This window comes from Danaus plexippus (genome assembly GCF_018135715.1).
Source record: "Danaus plexippus chromosome 16 unlocalized genomic scaffold, MEX_DaPlex mxdp_23, whole genome shotgun sequence".
Classification (NCBI taxonomy): Eukaryota; Metazoa; Arthropoda; class Insecta; order Lepidoptera; family Nymphalidae; genus Danaus; species Danaus plexippus.
The window spans coordinates 1,537,177-1,553,410 of record NW_026869851.1 but is presented as its reverse complement, the minus strand read 5'-3'; the positions used below and the strand labels follow the sequence as shown (position 1 = coordinate 1,553,410).

The window sequence follows — 16,234 nt, the reverse complement described above, 5'->3', positions numbered from 1 at the left end:
TGTTACCCCGGCGATGTTCATTTATTTTATAATATGTAGCGCGTACGTAACACCTCCACCCGCAGATCGGCAACCATTTTCCACAGAGTAAAATGTTGTCGCAGTGTTCCATGGATCCAGATTCTTAGTTCCTTTTTTTTTTCAAGGTTTTAATTTATCAGATTGGCCATAGAAGACTTTATTATTAAAACTTCGGGCTTTCTGCCGCTATTACACCGAATGCTTTTGTGGTTACTTAGGAGAATTAATTAATAGGATAATTTAGAGGAAAAGGCAATATGACACGAGTAGGTATAGGATAAAAAGTTTTATTTAAACATAACCATGCTTAATAATCTATTCATTTTATGAGAATAAAAAAGTTTTATTTAAAAAAAGGATAAAATCAAAAGGAAAAGTTCATTTATCTTTAATTTTTTTAAAATATAGCATTTTTCATTTACTTATATACTATTATGTACCTTAAATTTGCTCGAAGCAATTTTAAAGGAATAGAGGATCTTATGAATAAGGAAAGAAGTAACACAAGAGCGATTCTGGTGTACTTACTTAATTGTAGTCGTAGTCTTCCTAGGTCGATGTGTGACGAGCTCCAGCAGCCATCCCTATTCCATAATGTTCTGAACTTCCGATAAGGCTTGAAAGCTTCGTCAGTTAGACGGTCTTCGATTTTAGAAAATCCTAAATCTAACTAACGTCGGAAATCCTACCGACTGCGCCAATTATATAAGGTGGCAACCGGAGGTTCCAGGAAAACTACGAAACATACTTATATGTATATTATAATAAAAAATAACACATTAAAACTTATAACCTATACCTAGGACTACATGATTGCCCCGATGTTAGGATAGCAATGCCATTCCATAGCTTGTGAGGTCTCAGGAATCTTCTGGTTCACACGGCATGGTGTTGGTTCCGCGGAGTCAGCGGCGTCACTTGTTATATGATATTTTATCTATACAACGATGTTACCCCGGCGATGTTCATTTATTTTATAATATGTAGCGCGTACGTAACATACCAATTAGAATGAGAAAACTAAACAATATAATCACTTGAATATTTCACATTTAGCAGAACTCTTTATAAAAGTTTTTCATTTAAAAAAAAATGTGGGGACGAAGCTTTAGACATTCAGCCAGAGTAATGAACCAATAAATGATATTAAAATAGACATAATACATAAAATTATAGTCATTTCATAAATTACGAAAACAAGTTTTATTCTATCTCTGTGTTCAAAATTAAAATGTTCTAGAATAGTTATTAGTGTAAAATATATAATTACCAACTGAAAATGTGAGTTTATTTTTCTTAAGAACTGTACGAAAAAAAAAAATATGTTTCAAGACAATAGGATGTTGGTGAACGGACTTTTGTTTGACGAAATGGATATGTAAATGAAATAATATAAAAAAAAAACAGTAAAGTTTATTTTATTATCGTAAAAAATAAATACAATCGCAACGAAACAAAATCCAACAAAACTTATATGCTATTTATAATTAATTAAATAAATAATATAAATCTAAAATACTTTGTACGTACAAATTAAATGATAGCATCGATAGTCATTTACATGTATGAACTATTCTAATAATCTCACTTTGGTAAACTGTGGTTAATAAATTCCAGTTAAATAATTTTAGTTTAATATATATAAAATTACTAATACAGTACATATTTGTATTAGGAATTTTATGTACGTAAATGAAGTACGTCCATAATTAAACATAAACTTAACACAATACTTATTTATCATACACACTCTTAAACTGGGCTAATTCGTAAAATTACTTGATACAAACAAAAAAACACACGTACACCAAAAAGGAAAAAGAATATTTAAAAAAAAAATCTACAACTATTCATTAACATAATATGATAATTCCGTCAATTTTTTTTTTTTTGAGAATAATATAATTTGAGGCCAAATAATATCTGCTATATACTTGAAATTATTTATCAATTTTAAGTTAAAACTTGTATATTAAGAAAAAACGTCATCAAGAACTACTTCAAAACTAAATAACTACACCGGGAAGTAAAGATTCATACATAAAATGTACCGCGCTGCATTCGTATTCTCATAAGACGGTCTCTTTAGCATGCTTATTGCATAATGCATTAAAGTCATGCTTCGGGCGATGAAACATTAGTTTGCGGATCCGTGTAATGCATATTATATATACGAATGAAGTTTATTTGTAAAAATAATAAAGTACCATAAATACGAAACTGGCAACACTTGCACGAGGTATTCAAGAATTAGGATTATTGCTTATTGATATTAAAAAAAAAAGTTGAGTGTATACATATGATTTCGAGTTATAAAAAATATAGTAATTAAAATTAATAGACTGATGTATTAGAAGAAAATTATCCAATTACTGTCTTCGACGCACGAAGTCAAACTTTTAAATTGGCCTTAATTTATCATAGCAAAGTTTGTATACTTCGAATAAAATCAATTTATTCTATATAAAACGATGAAAATTCTTTGTTCGTAAATAGAATATGTTATACATAGACTGTCTTCAGTATTGGAGTGTTATGGGATGCCCCTATAGAACCGGTTTTAAGCCTCTTCATTACAAGCCAGGGCGTAACGTAAGACCACTATTGCTCTACGATTGACTCCTCATGGACATATCACGACTTGTATATTTCATGGAAGATATAAATTAAATTCCCCATTTAAGTCGACGTCTCAGCTTAAAACGTCTAAAACGTGACTTCTTTGTATATCAAAACAGACAACTCTAGTATTTTACGATTTAAATTAAGAATTCTGTTATGATTTCTGATTAGGTCCTTCATCTCAATACCAGTTGTGTGTATGAACTATGAACTTACTTATATCACCTTTTTAGTCAGTAGACTCGTATACTTAATGGATAAGAATTTGAGTCAAAAGTTGTATATGAGAATTACCTTGATTTATTTCCTTTATAGGTATTAAAAAGGATGTTTAATAATATGTACGGTTACCTCAAAACTTTAAGTCCGACACAACTGAGAAACGATTAGTGACGCCCGGAATTAGCTACTCGATATAACCACTTCCTCGTCTACCATTGATCGCATTCTCTTCTGACTGAATGAGTTTGACAGAGATGGTATATTTTTCATCTATCTCTTGTTAGAACGAGCGTTAGATGTTTGTGTGTTTAGAGTTTAGATCAATCGGCGTGGCGTCGCGACGGGAACAACCCCGCATTTGTCACCGGACCACCGGCGCCGCTGTATTTATAGCAACGCCCGCGCATGCGCCAGTGGGCGGCTAGAGCGTTCCTTATTCGAATTTCGAAGTCCCATCGACCGTAATCTATTCCGTCTCCCAATATTATAACTACATCATACTTAGCCCTTGTAATCCTCTTACATTATATCCTATACATATTTCTATAACTGTTTTTCATATATACATTTTATTTACAAACTTATAACAGAAGCAAGAGGTAGACGTCGAAGTCTGTGGTCACGTGTAAGCTACACGCAATGTCTGACTTATTACAACTAATATTTTTGCTAATGGAATGGTCACGGCGGCAGACGCTACGACTTGGTGGTGATGTTTCCTATGTTTCTCCTCGTATCCTCTCTCGTGATTTTTAGTGTGGTTCTTCAAATGTTTGTGGAAGCACAGCCTGGCCAAATTGTTCTGCATCCTTGGACAATCATAGTCTTCGTTTCCGTCGCACCGACAGACAGTTAAGGCGGCGGCTTTCTCTTGCTTTCTCAGAATTTCTATGGAGTTTAGGCATTTATTAGAGCATTTCCTGCCCCGGTACACTGAGCGGCATAGCTGGTTGTAGTAATCTAAGGCGGTGGCACACTGGGCGTCTGCTAGACAGATGAGTTGAGAGAGTCTGCAGGAGTTTGTAGCATTAGCAGCTCCGCTCAACACCTGGGGACGACAAACCTCTATCCTCTGCTTCGCCTCCCCACAATACTCGTCCTCACATTGGCACTGTAACAAAAATACAAGTATAAGCACACATACGCTTTTTTCAATCATATCACGTTAGAATCCACAGAAGTGAATTATTTAAATTAGCATGTTTATAGTCATATTAAAATATATCAGGAAGAGTAAATATATTATCATAAAAAAAGTCTGAGCGCATAAAATCTTTACGACTCCAGATATAATCCGACAGAATAAGTCGACTCGACGTGTGATTTTTAGAACGTGTGTAATTTTATACATCTATATAATATGGAATCTATTAAAAATGTTTATTTGTGGTCTACACAACTTTATGTCAGAAAGTATGTCGTAACGAAACCCACTTCAACATTCAGATCGGATTATGTCGGATATGACGAATTCAAACGAGCTTTTTAACCGGAAAAAAAGGCTGTCCTATAACCGTGTCGAATATATTTCAGAACAGATGCAAAATACGATAAAAAAATCAGACATCCTCATGAAACTAATTAACATATAACTCGGACGTTTAATTAAATGTGGATTTATGTCGCGGTATTGCGATGGCACAGATAAATAAAATAGCAGTACCCGTCTTACGCTATATTTTTTGTTGGCGGCAACACCTGCGTGCGCTGCGGTAGGTCCCGATCAAGACGTCAAATCTCAAGGCTGTATGCGGCCGCATTTCGATACATTGCTCAACCGACATATTTACGCTGTTACAACGACATAATCAACTTGACCGGTTCGAGATAATGCCAGCGTTTCCTAAAAACCTCACCGGGAACAATCTATTTGGATACGGTACCATTATGTTAATAACTCAATCTCGTACACTTATAGTTCAAAGAAAAAATCATTCGATCGCAAACAGCCAGCGGAGTTTAATAGCATTTATTATAATTTAATTTATAATTTTACTGAAAATGTAAAAATGGTAACATTAATGAGGTTATAAATTCGTTTTTATAGCAATACAGTTACTGTTCGTCTATCGGTGGCCTGCGGTTCAGACAGACAGACAGATAGATGTAAAGTTACGTAATTCAAACATTATAACAATGTCCACCTGCTTCTTATAATATAAATGATTTATTTACTAACATAAAATGAGTATTATTATCATATTGTTTATTTTTTTATGCCAGTTCATTAAGCGAAGAATATTTTTTTTTTCAATTCCAAACCTGCATTAAGAAAATACATTGTTAAGTCGACTGTCTTTAAATATATGATTTGCATAAAAACTACTATTTAGTTATTTGTAAAAAAAATTAAAGGAAAGAAAAATAAAAGATAAATTACAATTAAAAAACTGTATACTTTTGTGCTCGTTGTTGAATTGTTGAAAATTTTATAAATATTAAAAAAAAATAACATATTGCAACACTGACATTGCTAAGTACACATATATTTTATAATATGTATATCAGTAAACGGCTCTTTGCTTATTTGCATACAATAAAATTGACAATTTTCTTAAACCAACATAGTTTGCTCCATAAAAGAACATAAAATAAATTTGTAACATCTAAAGCATAAAACATAAAAGAATTCTAGAAGATTTCATAGCTTTAATCAATCAAAAATGGTACTTTATCTGTAACAATATTAAGAGGCATTGAAAGGTCATTAACCTTAGCCCTCGGTAGATGGCGATGCGTTGTGTCCGACAAATCTGACGTCTAAATTAGATTTTATTGCGGGCGTCTGTACAAAACCACGCCGATATAAATAGACCTCCAGTGCCCCATATAAAACAAATAACAATAAGAACAATTGAGGGAACTGAAGCAAATTACGGCTCATGACAATCTGGTCTTCTCAATTGATGAGCTCAAACAAGTCATGATGAAAAATTATTGAAGCAAACATAACCTTTGTTCCACAGTTTATAAACTTAACGATGTATATTTTTTATGATTATTGTAATTATTTTGACGTCTCTGTTATTGTTTACGATAAAAGTTCGATATCGTGTAATCAACTTGTCCTTTGACTTTCTTAACATATTTTTTTTTCACAACACATTTGACTTTTTGCCGACCTTTGTGTCCCGATTAGGTTTTGATGAATCTGACCCAAAATTATGTCTCGGAGTTTATCATCTTTCTTTATATGAAGTAACATAATCGTGACGTACACGAATATGTTCAAAGAGTATTTTCCAACTGACAGATAAAAATAAAAATATAAATTTTCTTCTTAAATAATCTATGCTTTCATGTCATCCGTAGATGTTATTGCAACTGATAATTATAATGAAATGCATGTATATCAAGCCATAGCATAAATTAAATTATTATACATACACACTAGTTTTTGCCAGCGACTATGTCTGCGAGAACATCAGAGCTCAATGGAATATGTATAAAGTGTATTGAGACAATAGATACTTAAGGTCATTTTATCATTTTGAAAGCCTTTTCATTTCGAATAACCAAGGCCGGGCTGACTTATGAATCTAAACCATCACGGGAGTTAAACAAATGCATATCTAAAATTTAATTTGAATCGGTCCAGCCTATTAGGAGGAGCTCAGTAACACACGTACAGTAGAATTATGTTGTATTATATATAGAGATATATGTAGGTCATATCAATGACTCTGGCTGTAAACACAAATGAAAATAATATGTTGCTTTCGTAATATGTGATAATTCTTTCGTTCAAAACTATGTTCGTGCAATACCTATTATATGGATTATATTACTCATCTCTCTTATAAATTTTAATTACGTTAAACCTCTACCAAGATACGGCCTTCAAATTAGCGATTCGATATTAATAATTATTATTATTTGAACACACACACACATTTATGTATATATATATGTGTATGTGTGTGTGTGCGTGTACGTGTGCGTGTGTGTGTGCGTCTACGTGTGCGTGCCTGTATGAAAAATATAATAAAATTAAAATAAAAAAAAATATTAAATCATTCCTCCGTCTAATACGTTAATATTCATGCCATCGATAGTGGGACCTCTCAAATCAATGGACATAAAAGTTTCGAATGAAAAATATATCCACATTAGTCTGATTCCGCAGATGCTTATTTTAAATATTAAAAATATAGAATAATGTCAGTAATTAAACTATTTGACATAATAATATCAACTGTAAAATTTTTATATACACGTTCAGAAAATTATATTGAAATCACTAACTGATATAATCGTATCTGTGACACGACTATCAATGAATAGTAGCATAGTTATTAATGAAGCAGGGCTTACATTCATCAATTCCTTCCCTTCCTCGGTGGATGTCAGAGCTATGAGGGCGTGTTCGCATGCTTTAGGGCACATGGACGTCGGTTTGGACAGCACCTCGTTGCACAGATACACGTAGTTGTTCAAGGCAGCGCCACAGCCTGTACGGTAGGCGCACCGCATGCGAGCCTCCTCACACGGCGTCCCCTCCACCAGCGACAGAGACAGCACCACCACTAACCACCACATAACCTGCGAACAAATGTACTCATGATTAATGAAACTGTCGCACATTTCATATAATCTTTAGAAAGATATTATTCGCTTTCATTTTAGTTATCAGTGGGTTTATCCTAAACCGTTATAATAATTATAAATGTAGATAAATTGAAGTATCGGAAGATTTTTCATTCTTAATAAACTATTTTGTACATAAGTTTGATATATAGCAATTATGTTTTATTATACTAAAAGTATTGTAAGACCCTTAGTATGTAGAATCACAGTTCCGCGAAACTTCAAACGATCTGTGTGTAAGTTCGGTTCATAATCAAAACGTAATGTTGCAACAAACAGCTCGTATGAATCTGGGTGGAAAGTTTCAATTACACAGTCAATTAGACAACCTTCTTACATGCTTCATATGTTGTGGATTAAGAACTTTATTCATATCTTTGTGACTATATTAAAAAAAAAAACACTAACTTAATCACCAAATGAAAAAAGGATTTGTGTAAATATTATTTTTGATATTTGACCTTATTCACCAAACTTTTGTACATTGTTAATACATCAATAAATTTTCATAATTTTTACATTATACTATTAATAGACTATGGGCAATCATTTATATGATAACGCGGACATAAATCGTAAAGGAGATACTAAAGATACACATACAAAATATTATTTTATATATAAATGTAAATTTCAAGCAATCAATTATAATATTTAATTCGTTTGAAAGGGGAAAATATAATATAGGAACCATATAGAATCTTTCATTTTTAATAAAAACATACCAAAAATGCACACGGTACGATTAGTTTTATATTTTTTTTATTAAATAAAAACTTTTTGTAGGAACATAAATTTGTGATGTAGCCATTTTACATATCTGGCAACACTCACAGTTGTAACTCTTAAGCAACCCATAATGGTGTATGGTTTACCAAAATGGTCTAATCTCGATATCACAGAAGGTAAACATATTACATGAGATGGTAATCCTCGAGTGAAGCCTTCTCGGAAGCTGCGAGCGTCTAAACAAACGGAATCCCGTCACGTAGATTCAACGCTGGCTACTAACTTACACGTTGATCACCACCAAGGGTTGACTCTCGACTAACCAAATGAAACAACTAATAACTTATTATTAATATTGGCTAAGTTTCCTCACAGTAATTTAATTATAGAGATGTATTGGACATCATTATAACGTAATAATGTATGTCAATATTTTAATTATTTTAAATTATTACTAATTACGACCCGATTGTTCACTGAATGAGACAAAACTATTGTGACTATCTCAATAATATTATTATATCATCTTAGTTATAACAAAATTTTGACAAAAAATATTCCACGGACAACCCTTGCGACCAAAACTGTGGGTCGTCGTCCGATGAAGTGAGCGATGGCAAAATAAAATGAAGTGACAACTTAAGATGTCAAACTCGCTTCCAAGTGTTACATTACAATAACAATTGCTAGCAACTAAAAAGCCTTCACGGCTTAGAAATAAGGACCATACAACTATAGACGCCACGGTAGCTGTTATCGTTGATAATTGAATATTTCAAGTAAGTTTATTTAAGTTTCAACAGTTCCACTGTTAATAATCGTGACCAGCATATCTTCAAACTTCAAAGAAATCTGTAAGAGACATTCCTAAAACGTTACCGTGACCCGAGCATTTAAACACTATCTATGAAGATCGTGCCTTCCCCGCGACATATCTACACACAAATGGCGGACGGTTAGCGTGTAAGTGTGAAAAGCCCATCGTATCGCTCCCAAAAACATGCACACATCAATATATATTAATATTATAACTAAATAATATCACAAAGATAAATTCAAAAACGATGTTTTATTATCTATGTAAATAATATCGCTTTGATGTTATTTTGTAAAATAATTCAGAACACCTAAGATCAGTGACGCCGTGTTTGCTTCTACTGACGTCGACCGTTAAACAGTAAAGCAAACAATTCATGTACTCGCTCGCCTCATTATAGTGTGTCGTTAAGCGACAATTGATTCAACAAACAATATAAGGAACGTCAGGTAGCAAAACTAGTTTCAGAATCAGATATAACTTAACAGCGCCAAAGATCCGTTTATTTTTATCTATACGTTAGTATAACTAGAAACAAGAATTATATAATTATTTTGCTATTCTTTTGCTTCTACTAATAAAACAGTATCGACATCTAAGAGATGGAAAAATATTAAAGATTATAAACGTGAATAGTTTGTAAGTGTTACCAAACTTTTTGGATAAAATAGCATCGCTGGATGTACTTATAAAGTAGACTTAGATAAACATCATTGTGACATGAACATTTTCATTCAAAATATAAATAGCAATTTTATATAAAAAAGCCGCGAGTTGTCGTTTAATAATTATGTTAACGAAAGGCGACTGGGTTAGGTTACGTTATTATCAAAACAAGTGATAAATACCTAATACATGTTGATTAAAAGCCTGTATCGTATGATAAACGACGTGTCCACTGCTTTGTAGCGGCCGCTGATAACAAAATAATGAATGTACCCTGCAGATAAGAGTCGCGAAATTTCGACAGTCAATATTGGCTGTACGACCGTAAACTATTGATTGTGTCGTATTCATTATATAAAAAAAAAATACTTCACCGTTAGTTATCTCGCAACCGTCCAAAACCAGTACGGACTATCCACAACATGTCTTCAAGTTCATTAGTTGTTATCTTTTAATCTGCAATTGTTAGCACTATCTCGTTTAATTCAGGCCACGTTTTATCTTTTATCTATTGCAGCAAAAATAATATATAGACCACTGTTGCTTAACAATTATATAAATGATTAAAATATATAAGACATAAATCAACTATATCACACAAGTGTATAATTACATTTAAGACGAGACACAATTTATCTCTAGCTGAATCTGCATTGCGTATTGTTTGATAAATGATAAATGAATGAATTCCGCGCCATAACATGTTTTCTTAATGACCAGTATACAGATATTAATTTTAATTTTATTTCTTTTTAACGGCACAAATTTGATCTAATTCAAAATCACACATTAGACTTTAAAACATGAAAAGGTCTATTAAATGATATTTATTTTAAAAGATAATTACATCTTAATAGTAACGAATGAATGAATGAACGAATAATATCGAACAATTAATGTATATAGCCTGTTCATCTCAGTATACTAACTCCGAGTTGGACACACGGAGCGTTCACAGCTTTTATTCATAAATTTACACACATTATAGTTTTAAACGTAGGTAATAATTAAATCAGAAACGATGTATAGATAGATATAATATATTCAGGTTTACTATAGAATTAATTAACATTTGCAGATTATAATACCAGAAAATCTATATAATAGTTACTAACTTTGTTTAATCCGTGGTAAAAATTGAATCAAGCTGAACATTCTAATACCTTAGCTTCTAAATACATCACGACTTTATGACAACCGAAATAGCTATAGTATTTCTTTAGCAGTGAATTTCCGAGTATTAATAGGCCGCGGAGCAGGCGGAATGTAAGATTATTCACGGAATTACCAACTGCAAGGCAACTCAACACCAATTTATCAATGCACTACAACTCCGCTTACAAGAGAACTGTAACAGACACCCTCGAGATAAAAAAAAATCCCTATCAGTCTTAGAAATGAAGAGGCGTTGTTTAGAAGTGCTAAGTGGGAATATGCGGGCGGTTGTGGGATATTAAATTTCTCAAGAAACTCAGATTACTTAAACTGGAATTAGCTGAAATATTTTTTTTTTTTACAATTAGAAAAATCTACAATAAAAATACGAATTCAAATAGTTCGTTAAATTCGAGACGAAAAAGGAGTCATGATTAGTATGTGATTTTATTTATCAATTAATAGATACATCTCAGTCTCGTACTCTATGAAGTATTCTTAAAATTTATGTTACAAAAGAAATATTTTTTTGTTTGGAACATGCACGGGATGTAGGTAGCAATTATTGAAATCGTGTCAAAGCGGAAGACACGACTCGTAACAAAATGATGCAAATTTGTCTAACACCAGCAAGAAGTCGTCTATATGTTATAAATAAGAATAGGTAAAAATATACATTAATATTAATGTGATAGTAAAAAACAGTTACAAATAGAAAGTTCATTGACAGTACATGGGTCAGGGTGATAAGTATTTTCTTCAGAAATCTTCTATTAACGAGACATTAATATTTAATGTCTTAATTATTTTATAAGGAAACAAAATAAAATAAAACTCCTTTGTCTCAATCTTTTTTATACAGCCAACTTCTAAGAAAGCGTCTCGTTAAGAAAAACGTACATACGTTAATTATTATAAAGTCGTATGACATTTGACGTGGGCCGGAGTTAGGGCGACCCTCATAAATCACAAGTTTCAAAATCACATGTGGGAAACAGCTGCAAATTTCACGGTGGTTAGTAATTATATTATGTTATTTTTTACATACAAGCGTTTTTAAATGCACCCATATAATTATATTTTTTTATTCATGACGTACAAATTACATTTAATTTAATATGTTAATCCAATTTTTTTGTCAAGCGTAACATAAAGTAATATCTGTATCCCTTATGAAATAATATAAAATGAAACCCTGTTTATGGATGATAAATAACATTAAAATGAAAAGCGAACAATTGTACAACGATTACCTGAACATTCTACAAACCGACGCATTAACACGTGACGAAAATGAAAACATTCCAAATATAATCGGTTTTGTCACCTCTGAATTAATGGTGTTAGCCATGAGAATGGAAATCATAAACTTGACTCTAGGATTTATAAAAAAAAAAAACAAATCACGTTTTCCTGTCACGTATCATTGACAGCTGTCAAAGTCAAAACATTATTATATCCTCAACGTACAACTATTGTTCCAACTTGGTGACGTTATCAAATATGAAGCTTGTACAAACTTCCTCTCGGACCAGAGTACTTCAGAAGAGACTAGTTTTGTAGACAGGGCACGTCAAGTAACTTAATACCATTGAGGACGTGCATAGTTAATTGAGTAAACATAGATTACACACATCGTGTGCTCTTAAGTTATCCGATTTCTGTACCGAAATAAAATTATGGAGTAGAAAAAAAGGCTACGGAATTAGCGTTTAAATGTCCCAGTTTAGTTACTCTGTGGTGACTTGGTCAATATTTACATAATTTTCCGGTCCGAGTTCTCTACGTAACAGTTTAAAATTTCGAAATTCTCTACTTATATTTGTTAGTAATGTTAATTATTTTAACAATGTTACAGCTTTTGAATTCTTTCTGTGTAAATGAGTACTATAATAAAGTAATAGGTACTTGTTCGTGTAGTAGTTAAATTTACTGTTTTAAAAGTTCTTTTATAAAATGCATTTATTATGTTGAATTTAATAACGACGAATTGCTCGATTAGGTTTATCCATAGATTGTAAACGGGAATTTACAGCAACTTTCCGATTTTTTTAGATTAGTCAATTAATAACGTAACTGTTGTTAAAACTATCTACTACTATATAATTAATAATCTCCAGCCATTTCAACATTACATAGAATTATAATTTAATTACTCATGCTTTGATATTCAAGGCAAAATAAATATATAATTTAATATAAAATAATATTTCGAATTCTTATTAATGTACATATGATTGAATCTTGATAAATACTGCTATTACTTCTGATTAAAATATTTACCGAAAAGCACCTTTAACGCAAACTGTATCGTCAACCAAAACACCAACGGTTACAACGTTTTCGTTCATAAATCAACGGATACGTTGATAGCACGTACGTGTTATAAATTAAAAAAACTTTCAAACTGTCCGTGTTAAGTTAATACAAACCCGTTGTTAGGGTTCCGTTCACGTCTGTCTTTACGAAGTAGAATCGAAAGCAATCCAACAACAAACTACGGTCTATGTAGAGCGTGTTGAACGTCACTACAGGTACTTGAGTAGTCTGAACGGACTTATTATGGACAACAACGCACCATAAATCAATCACAGGTTGTGTTATTGCATGTGCGTGCCTCCGCTGTATACACTACAATATAATATTATCATTAACCAATCAGTCCTTTTGTTCAATTACCTCGCCGCCATTAAAAGATCAGATAAAATATAAACAGAATTATTTTTGATACTTTATATTTAACTAACAATAATTTCCGTGCAAGATTCTTATACACTTATGAAGTTGTAACGTCTTAACGATATTTCTAATATTTATTTTAATAAAACTAATATTTTTCGGATATACTAAGCGTGCTTTATTTTTTGTTAAATCTACATATTCCCAACGTTTCGGTTACTTTTTAGCAACCGTGATCACGGGCAGACGAGATGTGATTTTCTTATATTTTTTTACCTATTAGAGGCCGGCCTTTGATACCGAGGGATTCGTGGTATAAAAATAATATTAATGTTAAACAAAATTACAGATTCTTATAAAATTTCACAATGTAGATTGCTAAAATCCCCTTTACATGTATAGACTTCGGAATGGGATGGAATAAATGAGGTGAAATAATATAGGATGAGCGAAAAATAAAAAACTAAGTCCACTAAGTTCGTTTATATATAATACTACTATCTACGTCAACAACTTATTAGTCCATCTCATTATTTCAACTCACGTTTTCATTACAGTTAAGGACGAGGTAGAAGTGAGAACAATAGTAACACATTTTACATATAAGTTACTGTTTACAAAATGAAGACATTTGTAACGCGTGTCATTTCATTAAGATCTCTTTGGAAGAATCAGATATATTAAAGAAAAAAAATGAATCCTATAATTCAAAAAATCTCGCACAAAATGTTCTTCTCCGTGTTGAGTAATTTATGAAAACTATATTTTATATTTGAAGATCGTAAAACATTATAAAAAAAAAAAACATAACATTGTCAAATGACATTGAAGATTACTATTATTTTTTGCTCACTAAACAAAGCTTCCTTTTAGGAAAGGGCTTTGATTTTGTACGTATCCGTAAAATTGTTTCAGTAACCCACTGTTGTCCTGGCCTTCACACTATTTGATAACAGTAAAAAAATCTCATTGTTAATTCTGATATTTGTTATCATAATATTTTTAGAAAGTCTATTTATAAACAATAGAAGTTTGTTATAAATAAAATAAAAGTACGTACTTCTACTTCGGCGTTTCTTCGTAGTCACATGGCTTATGTTCGGTGAAAAGTTTAAAAAACTTTACGATCCCAAATATATCACTGTTCTAGTCACAAACTAAACATCACTGAATTGTTTCGCATCTATAATCCTATATAATTCACTGTGATCATTTGTTTTATTGATAATTCCGATGCTAGCGGGAATCCTTTGCACGTACAACACAGCCGCACGCGCGCTTTCGATTGAGCTGTGAACACATCGTCGTCCGCCGCGTACACAGATGACAGCTCGAACGGCGCCCCTCCACCGCGGGATAAAGCTCTGGATGGAATTGAGTTGTCTTGTTTTTATTTACTTCGGAGGTTGTTTTGTTATTAACATCTTGTGTTCAAACAATACCAAACGTAAACGTCCATATTTAAATATAAAAAAATATATAATTCTCTAATTTCTTAATATATTTATATCAATTATCAATAAATTTTTATCACTAATCGATTACGTTCATACTATATTCAATTATATTTAAATAATTATTATAAAATTTATAAAAAGCAGAAATTATACATAGCCATTAATATAATCAAGTTTAATTCTTATGATAAAGTTATTGTAACTAGTTCCTGAGAAAGTCATTATGGAGACGTTCGTCGGAGCACGTTTTTTGTTCGCCGGCCGGTCTATATAGTATATGAAAAACGGTTTATTTTAAAATTGCGTTGATTGAGTTGTTACGGCGGCAGCTTGAATATTGGAATGATTTCATGCTCACGGCATCCGCTCATAAACACCAGATTGCGTGATTTACATAAATGTGAGGCATATTTTCAGCTAACGTCGGTTTACGAGAAAAAAATATTGTTTTATTGTTGTAATTATACATCAAAAGATATTAGAAATGAATATATGTATGTATATATTAAAGAAACACATTGAATAGTTTCTTAAAATAAGTTCTATTTTGGTCGCCTGAATTTTTTTTTTTCAAAGATCGGAAATGCAACAACGATGTTTTAAATTATTCTTACATACATTTTTCCTCAAGCCTATACAAAATTTAAAAGTATTTCACTATTACCTACAAAAGAAAATTGCTAATATGCTAGGTAATAATTTTAACACAAAATACAATAAGCCTTTTCCTCCTTGATATAAAAAAATATGGTTTTATGAAGCAGAGAAAATTTGCAAGACTTTTGTGTAGAAATTATCAAAGAGACCTCCTAAACTATCGAATAACGGACACAACACAGTGATAAGTAAGTTATTACTCTCACCTTACTGATTACTGAATAGCTTATGGCGTATATAATTGAAACTCTTTGAATAAAAAAATTCTATTTGTTTTCTAGATGCCTTATGCAGTTTTAAATAGTTTCTTATTAAATGTTACATGAGCCGCAATGCATCCCTATTAAAAAGTGTTTATGTCAGTGCCAGTTGACAAACAAGTAGAAGACCTACCTGAAGGTGAGGGCCGTTATCTGCGATGTTAGCAGAATCACGGATGAATTTCTTAACCTACGCAGGAAATATTTTTCAATAACACCAGATTGTATCCCTTCATCGAGAGTGATAAATTCCTTTTTTTAAATAATTTTTATATTCAAGTCTTGTCACCTCAAATTTCAAGACCCTTGTGCTTTCGATACTATTTAGAGGAAGGAACTTGGGAACTTTCTGCCATTAATGA

The 16,234-nt window shown here is 32.0% G+C and overlaps 1 protein-coding gene across 2 annotated transcripts; it reads right to left on the bottom strand.

The window, feature by feature from the left end:
• Nucleotides 1-1,423: 1,423 nt before the first annotated feature.
• Nucleotides 1,424-14,800, bottom strand: LOC116771910 (growth arrest-specific protein 1-like). 2 transcript variants are annotated; one of them, XM_032663910.2, is made up of 3 exons: nt 14,559-14,800; nt 7,180-7,407; nt 1,424-3,976 (listed from the first exon to the last, which is right to left on the bottom strand). In XM_032663910.2, exons 2-3 carry the CDS (start codon nt 7,402-7,404, stop codon nt 3,485-3,487), a joined length of 717 nt encoding a protein of 238 aa, XP_032519801.2. In that variant the 5' UTR covers nt 7,405-7,407; nt 14,559-14,800; the 3' UTR covers nt 1,424-3,484. The 2 variants fall into 2 exon arrangements, with proteins under 2 accessions (XP_032519801.2, XP_061384095.1); XM_061528111.1 differs by lacking the exon at nt 14,559-14,800 and adding an exon at nt 10,039-10,261.
• Between the last annotated feature and the right edge of the window lie 1,434 nt (nt 14,801-16,234).